Source organism: Nematolebias whitei, chromosome 19, assembly GCF_014905685.2.
Source record: "Nematolebias whitei isolate Nwh7 chromosome 19, NemWhi1, whole genome shotgun sequence".
Lineage (NCBI taxonomy): Eukaryota > Metazoa > Chordata > Actinopteri > Cyprinodontiformes > Rivulidae > Nematolebias > Nematolebias whitei.
This window is the reverse complement of record NC_056516.1, coordinates 11,266,028-11,274,004: the sequence shown is the minus strand read 5'-3', so window position 1 is coordinate 11,274,004 and position 7,977 is coordinate 11,266,028. Positions and strand designations below refer to the sequence as shown.

At 42.9% G+C, this 7,977-nt stretch overlaps 1 protein-coding gene across 1 annotated transcript; it reads left to right on the top strand.

Moving 5' to 3' along the window:
* Nucleotides 1-3,074: 3,074 nt before the first annotated feature.
* Nucleotides 3,075-5,343, top strand: fam221a (family with sequence similarity 221 member A). Its single transcript, XM_037693624.1, has 6 exons — nucleotides 3,075-3,180; nucleotides 3,708-3,881; nucleotides 3,957-4,147; nucleotides 4,252-4,325; nucleotides 4,399-4,531; nucleotides 5,231-5,343. The coding sequence occupies exons 1-6, from the start codon at nucleotides 3,116-3,118 to the stop codon at nucleotides 5,341-5,343; spliced, it is 750 nt and encodes a 249-aa protein (XP_037549552.1). The 5' UTR covers nucleotides 3,075-3,115.
* The last annotated feature ends 2,634 nt before the right edge of the window (nucleotides 5,344-7,977 follow it).

The following is a 7,977-nucleotide window of genomic DNA, read 5'->3' as shown; positions in this document are numbered from 1 at the left end:
TTTGAAGGTGAACCGATGGTACCACACCATCTCTCAGTCTGATCAGTTTGATCAAAATCCTCCAGATTAAAATCCTCACTGCTCAGATGAATCCTCCTCAAAGATACTTCCAACTCTTCCTCACATCTTTTTCTTTGGGAAACCTTCAAAATGAAAACAGGACATTTGTGTCTGAACAAAAACATTGTACAAAGGAGGTCAATCTTTTTTCTATTTCCTATATTCTCCCTAGTTTTATTTTTTTTATTTCCTAGAACTTAAACAAAACTCCAGTTCTGATACATATCTGTTGATAATGAACCAATGCTACTGAAATAGTGAGTATGCTTGTTAGAACAATATTCCTGTCATCAGATCTCAGTCAGCTTCATTGCAGCTGAACACCGTGTTACACTGAACATCACATCAGCTGGTGGACATAAATACAGTACAGTAATATTATATTCACAAAATACTAACAATAATATGTTCATCTTACTTGTGAAAAGTTATCCCCCGAGACCTGATGTCAACAGTCCATCGATTAGAACAGAAATAAGCAGCGAAGTGCTGAGACATCTTCTGCTTTAACCGAATAAGGACGACCGTTTCAAGATGGCGGCCGAAAATCCTGCGCCGCAGCAGCCAATGCTGTATCTAGTGTTTATATCTATGTCCGACGACGAACGTGATCAGCCTGCGTTTACACTGTTGCAATATGGGAATTGTCGTTCAGCTTAATATAATAAAGACTAAAAGGGAAGTAGATTCTTAAAGCTAAAATTAAAAAAATAAAATAAAATAAAAAAACAGTATTTACAAGTTAAAATTGCAGAACAGCTGGAAAAATCTCAAATCAAAAGAACAGTCGCAATTCATAGCTAAATCCTGTATAAGCAAAACGGTGGCTAAAATTTACAGTAGCTAAAGTTAGCAACCATTAGCTAAACTGTAAGTCCTGCAGAACAGTAACAAAATGTTTAAACCAACAAAGCATTGGCAACAGATTAGCTAAAACATAAAATAAAAAAATAAAACAGCAGCCAAAATCTAAAATTAGCAAATAAGTGTTCCCTCAGTGAGAACTGAACTTGGTAAAAGGACCTTCTCCTTCTCTGCTCCTGTTTCCTGGAATATTTTGGAAAAAGACCTGAAGCTCTTGACCTTGACCTCTCTAAGTGGCTTCAAACACCTGTTAAGTTCCTGGCAAGAACCAATGTAGACATGTTCCTGTTTTTAGTTTTCTACTCCACTTTATAATCTAGCTGTTTTTTTTCCCCCACCATCTTTTCCTTTAGACTGTCCTTTTGGTTGCCATTTATTTTAATTTGTAAAAAAAAAAAACTTAAATGTGTATGCCTCTTTTATGCTTGTCTATTGCTGTCGTTGTTATCCATTGTTGTCATCACTCTTTGTTAAATCAGGTCTCTCTTGTAAATGAGTCCCCAAGGCTCATTGGAATTAACCTGTAGAAATAAAGGTTGAATGAAAAATGGCTAAAAATAAAATTAGCAAATGAGTAGCTAAAAATTTAAATTAGCAAAACGGAGGCTAAAAATAAAATGCAAATGGCTTAAACCTAAGTCCAGTAGAACAGTTATTAAAAGCTCAAATCAGTCATACCACGGCTAAAAGCTACAATTAGCAAATTCATCTTTATATCTCTGTAACTTTTAGAAATGAACTTTTAGGAGAACTTTTATTATGCATACCACAAGAATCGATCAACATCTCTTCTGTGGTTCACACTGCTCTCACCCACCTGGAGCAGAAGGACTCATCTGTGTGCTCTTTGCAGAAAAGCTTTGCAGAGAGTGGTGAAGGCTACACAGAAGTCTGTTGGAGTCAGCCTCCCCACCATCACAGGCATCTACACCTCCAGATGCAGGAAGAGGGCCACCTGCATCATGAAGGACCCCACTCACCCAGCACATACACTTTTTGCCCCGCTCCCCTCAGGAAGGAGGTTGAGGAGCATTAAGTGTAGAACCACTAGACTGAGGAACAGCTTCTACCCTGAGGCTGTTAGACTCATGAATCTCTAACCAGAATAATCACTGTGAAAAATCACATCATGTTGCTGCTGATCTGTTTAATGTTGCTGCTGATCTGTTTCATGTTGCTGTGTTCATGCGTGCTCATCTGCTCACGCAGACTCATGTTCGAACTGCTGTTGTTCGACATTTTGTTTTGTACTATTAGTGTTTGTGTATTTCTTAGTTTAGATCCTTATTTACTGTTTATTTTTACAATTTATATTTTTGCTATTGTTGGATGTAACTGGGACCCTGTGTACATAATTTCATTCCACCTCATGCACCACATGTGATGTGAATGACAATAAAACCTACTTGAACTTGAAAGTGATAAAATCATTAAATTTACAAAAGTTAGACATGAGCTCAATTACTGTATGTGCAAACATGTGTTGTTACTTATTTTGTATTGTGAGGAAGGTAAAATAAATAGCCTGTTAGCACAATTTCAAATCCAGTACAAAAGCACTATATTGTATTTTCAAGGACGTCCAGGGTGTCCCCCGCCCCTCACACAGTGATTGCCGGACATGGGCACCAGCGACCCCCATGACCCAAAATGGAAGAAGCGGGTAAAAGATAATGGATGGATGGATGGATGGAAAGACGTAGAATTTTACAATCTTATGTGCTTTTAATTTGCAAGAAATCTTTAAGAATTAAACAGGCAACTAGCAAAGCCACAAAGTTAGCCCTTGTGTTGCTATTTTGCCATCATCTTTTGTTTTCATAAAATATAATTCAATTCAAAATACTTGATTAATCCCAAAGGTAAATTAAATATCCCTGAATGAATGTAACAGTACTCCAACATGCAGCCACCTTGAACAGTGCAGTTCTAGAACTAGAACTAGAACTAGAACTAGTCCCTTTTGATCCACTTCTCTGTACATCTTATCAGTGATACCTACCTTGGCACCTCCTGTACCCATAATGTGAGTTTACCTGTACTTTTTGATTACTATTTGTTTTTATTTTTTATTTCTTGCAATTTACTTTATGTCCACTAGAGGGAAATCTGCAACCGTCTCTATGGCAACCTTAGCTCCGGTTGTAAACAGGAGTTGCGTGTCTTACAACACACCTATTAGTTTTTGACAATGAATACGATACGTCTGGATAAATCAGCTTTACAAGCAGTGGACGACTACTGGGAGTACAGAAGGTATGTCCTAATATTGAAACACAAGTTTCAGTAGGCTCTTGTGTTCTGCTCCCAACAAACTCAATAAAGATTAAATGCATACTGACCTCTGCTAAAATACACACTCTGCCTATAATACTGTACTGTAAATAGTCTGTCATTCTCAATGTTCCAATACATATTGAACATTATTATTGATATTGTTTATCTTATTTCTTATATATTGTATTGTTTATCAACATTTAGGAACTTTTGTGTGAAATCTTTTTATCTTTTTATCTGTTGCTGCTGTTGCTGCTGTTACACTTGAATTTCCCATCCGTGGGACAAAAAAGGCTGTTTCTATTCTATTCTATTCTATTCTATTCTATTCTATTCTAAGTTCAGTGTTTTTTGCTCATTTGGGACAAGGGTGCTGTCATTTAGAGGCAACTGACGTAAAAGTTGAGGTGAAACATAAATACTGAACTAACATAGTCCTTTTGTTATCAGCAGGTCCAGTTATGGTGCAACAAGTTCTTTTCATGTTTTTTTAATTTTATTTTAAGGATTGTGGGTGATGATGATGGTGGAAAACTGTTCACTCCAGAGCAATATGAAGAGTACAAAAGAAAAGTTCTTCCTCTTCGTGTTCAAAACAGGTTGTATGTGAGCTTTGGGGTACCAGGGGGTGTTGACTGCAAACAGATTGGCCCTGAGACGCAGTGTTTCTGCACTCACAGGTAAGACTTCATAACACATCAGGTCAGACATCCACACAGACAAATACAGCACACAGGTGATTTACGATCTACCAGGTATAAGCAGCACAGGACAGAGTGGGAGGTGGTTCCCTCTGAGCGACCTCTTGCACTGCCATGCCAGGTTGGGGGATGTCACTGTTCTGTGTTCCAGTACGTTCCTCGACTTGGATCAAATTCCGTGCGCTGCAGGTGTAAACACTTACCCCAGGATCACAATGAAGCCATGGATCACGTGTGCAACAAGTGTGAGTCTCAGTTTACCAGCTGTCAAGATGTGTTCAGTGCAATCCTGTTCATGTCATAGCCAAAAGGAAACACATCACCTGTTTCCCAACAATATATCTTTCAGGCAATAACTGTTCAGGGTTTCAGAGTCCTTACACTTGTGGTTGTGGCCATCCTTGTTCCAGACACCAAACCCTGGTTAGTAGCCCAAGGTTTTAAAGGTTAAACTCAATGGACAGTAGTTAGTACTTAAATTATTTGTACTTCACAGGTGGAGACAAAAGCAGAGAGGGAGGCAAGAGGTCAGCCTGTTGGCAGAGCTGTTCCTTACACTGCCATGGGAGGCTTGACAAGCTTAAGCTCTTTGCTGGATGGTTACCTTAGTCTGGAAGCTACCTGCTCAGGTGAATAATTTTCAAATAGTGTCATGTTTATGTGGTAGTTAACAAGAACTGATCTGCTTTTATTCAGAGTGTGAAGCAGTTCATGCTTTTTGCAGTTATGTGAAAAAAAAACATCAGCTTCCTGCGAGAAGCAGCTTTGATTTCTGGAGTCGTGTTTATGGTGACACAGCCTGCATCAGACTGGGAGCACAGACAGTTTCCATTAGAGCGGAGACAGGTTCCTGTGAGGGGCTTGTGAGGGCAGCACAGAGCAGCTCAAAGGCAGCTTCAGAAGACGCCTGCAGAGCTGGGATGTGTGCAGGTCACAAGTGTGTGCAGGATCTGCGTATCACACACATTTCTCCTGTCGGCTATTTGTAAGAGGACTGCAAGGACACAAATGCATGGAGAAAAAAAACAATTTATTCTTATTTATTTGTTGCAAAATTAAACAAGTTCAAAATTTCTAAATGTCACATTCAGTCACTATTTAATATACAGTTGTATTGTCATTCAAAACCCAAATTTTCTCAGTTTATTCATTATAGATTTGAGAACATCTGTTATATGTCCCTCACTGACTGCACCTTAATTCTTTAAAAATAAGCCATTAGGTAGTGACGGCACATGACGGTCATTCTAAAAAAAACGCTCCTATGTGGGAGAAATAACATCTTCTGTCACATTTGATTTCCATAACCGCTGCGGCATGTTTTTCAGATGAAGATGGAGACGAAGACTTCCTGCAGAGACGCTCAGCATCGACAATGAACTACTCATCTCCCAAAGCATCTGGTTCTGCTCTTCGTAAGAAACAGACCAAGAAACACTGAAACACAACGTTCCTCTCAGGTTTCAGATGATGAATAAACTTTGACATATCAAATAAAATCACATTTGTTGTTTTGTCTGAGCTGAAAATCTAAAGTTCCTCAAAAAATGGTGACTGTCGATTGTTGTGAGGCTGTGCTGTCAACAAACAAACAACTGAATAAAAAAAATTAAAAAAATAATATATGATCCAGTTATAAATGGGTAGCAATATTTTTATTAAAAATTAAAAAAATAAATGTTTTAAAACATTAAAAAAACATTTAAAACATAATTATAAATGTTTTTTTTTTTTTTTAATAGTTATACTGTCAGAGAAAAGAGAAAGTACACCGTCACTAAGTTCCAGAGTTTTATAGATCTGGACAAGATAACAAATGAATCTGGTCTTTAACAGGTTCTAAAACTATTCAATTCTAACCCTAACCCTAATCCACGCACCCTCCAGGACCCTGCTGAGGGTGTAGAGCTGGTCCAGTGTTCCACAACCAAGACAAAAACTGCACTGCTTCTCCTGAATCCGAGGTTCAACTATCCGATGGACCCTCCTCTCCAGAACCTCTGAATAGACCTTACCAGAGAGGCTTAAGAACGTGATCCCCCTGTAGATGGAACACACTCTACGGTCCCCTTTTTTGAATAGGGGGACCACCACCCCAGTCTGCCAAGCCAGGGGAACTGCCCCCGATGTCCACGCAATATTGCAGAGTCGTGTAAGCCAACACAACCCCACAACATTCAGAGCCTTAAGGAACTCCGGGCGAATCTCATCTACCCCTGGGGCCCTGCCACCGAGGAGCTTTTTAACCACCTCGATGACTTCAGCACCAGAGATTGGAGGGCCCGACCCAAAGTCCCCAGGCTCCGCTTCCTCAGTGGAAGACGTGCAAGTGGGATTGAGGAGGTCTTTGAAGTATTCTGCCCACCGACCCACGACATCCCGAGTTGAGGTCAGCAGCACACCACCTCCACTATAAATAGTGTTGGTGGCATACCGCTTTCCCCCCCGAGACGCCGGATGGTGGACCAGAATTGCCTCGAAGTCATACGGAAGTCATTCTCCATGGCCTCTCCGAACTCCTCCCATGCCCAAGTTTTTGCCTCAGTGACCACCCGAGCCGCATGCCGCTTGGACTGCCAGTACCCATCAGCTGCTTCCGGGGTCCCACAGGCCAAAAAGGCCCAATAGGACTCCTTCTTCAGTCTGACAGCATCCCTCACCGCCGGTGTCCACCATCGGGTTTGAGGGTTATCGTTGCAACAGGCACCAACAACCTTGTAGTCACAGCTCCGATAAGCCGCCTCGACAATAGAGGAGCAGAACATGGCCCACTCGGACTCAATGTCCCCCGCCTCCCCCGGAACGTGTTTGTAACTCTCCCGGAGGTGGGAGTTAAAGCTCCGTCTCACGGGAGACTCTGCCAGACGTTCCCAGCAGACCCTGACAATACATTTGGGTCTGCCAGGTCTGACCGGCATCCTCCCCCACCATCGGAGCCAACTCACCACCAGGTAGTGATCAGTGAACAGCTCCGCCCCTCTCTTCACATGAGTGTCCAAGACATGTGGCCACAGATCAGATGACATGACAACAAAGTCGATCATCGAACTGCGGCCTAAGGTGTCCTGGTGCCAAGAGCACATATGGACACACTTATGCTTGAACATGGTGTTCGTGATGGACAATCCATGATGAGCACAGAAGTCCAATAACAGAACACCACTCGGGTTCAGATCGGGGGTGGGGGGGGGGGGGCATTCCTCCCAACCACACCTCTCCAGGTCTCACTGTCATTGCCCACGTGAGCGTTGAAGTCCCCCAGTAGAACAAGGGAGCCCCCAGGAGGCGCACTGTCCAGTACCCCATCTAAGGACTCCAAAAAGGGTGGGTAGTCTGAGCTGATGTTTGGCGCAAAAGCACAAACAACAGTCAGAACCCGTCCCCCCACACGTAGGTGGAGGGAGGCTACCCTCTCGTTCACCGGGGTGAACCCCAACGTACAGGCACCAAGATGGGGGGCAACAAGTATGCCCACTCCTGCTCTGCGCCTTTTGCCAGGGGCAACTCCAGAGTGGAAGAGTGTCCAACACCCTCTCAAGGAGTGTCCGACTATTTCTAGCTGGAACCTCTCAACCTCACACACCAGCTCAGGCCCCTTCCCCACCAGAGAGGAGACATTCCACATCCCAATAGCCAGCTTCTATAGCCGAGGATCAGACCACCAGGGTCCCTGCCCTCGGCCACCACCCATCCCACATTGCACTCGACCCCTTTGGCTCCTCCCACAGTTGGTGAGCCCATGGGAAGAGGGATCCACGTCTCCTCTTCGAGCTGTACCCGGCCAGGCTCCATGGGTAAAAGCCTGGCCACCAGGCGCTCACCAGCGTGCCCCACTTCCAGGCCCGGCTTCAGAGTGGGGCCCCGGTGACCCACGTCCAGGCGAGGGAACATTGATTCCATTTCTCCTGATGCATGCTCAATAATCCAGGTAGAAAAATCTAAAAAAGTTAAATCAGGTCCTCTGGACATTCAAAAAAAAAATTACATGCCAGGGAGACAGAAAAGTGGGTGAAGAATTTATCTGACAGACAGCTCACCCAGCCAGAGACAGAGATTCTTGCCAGGGGACTGAACT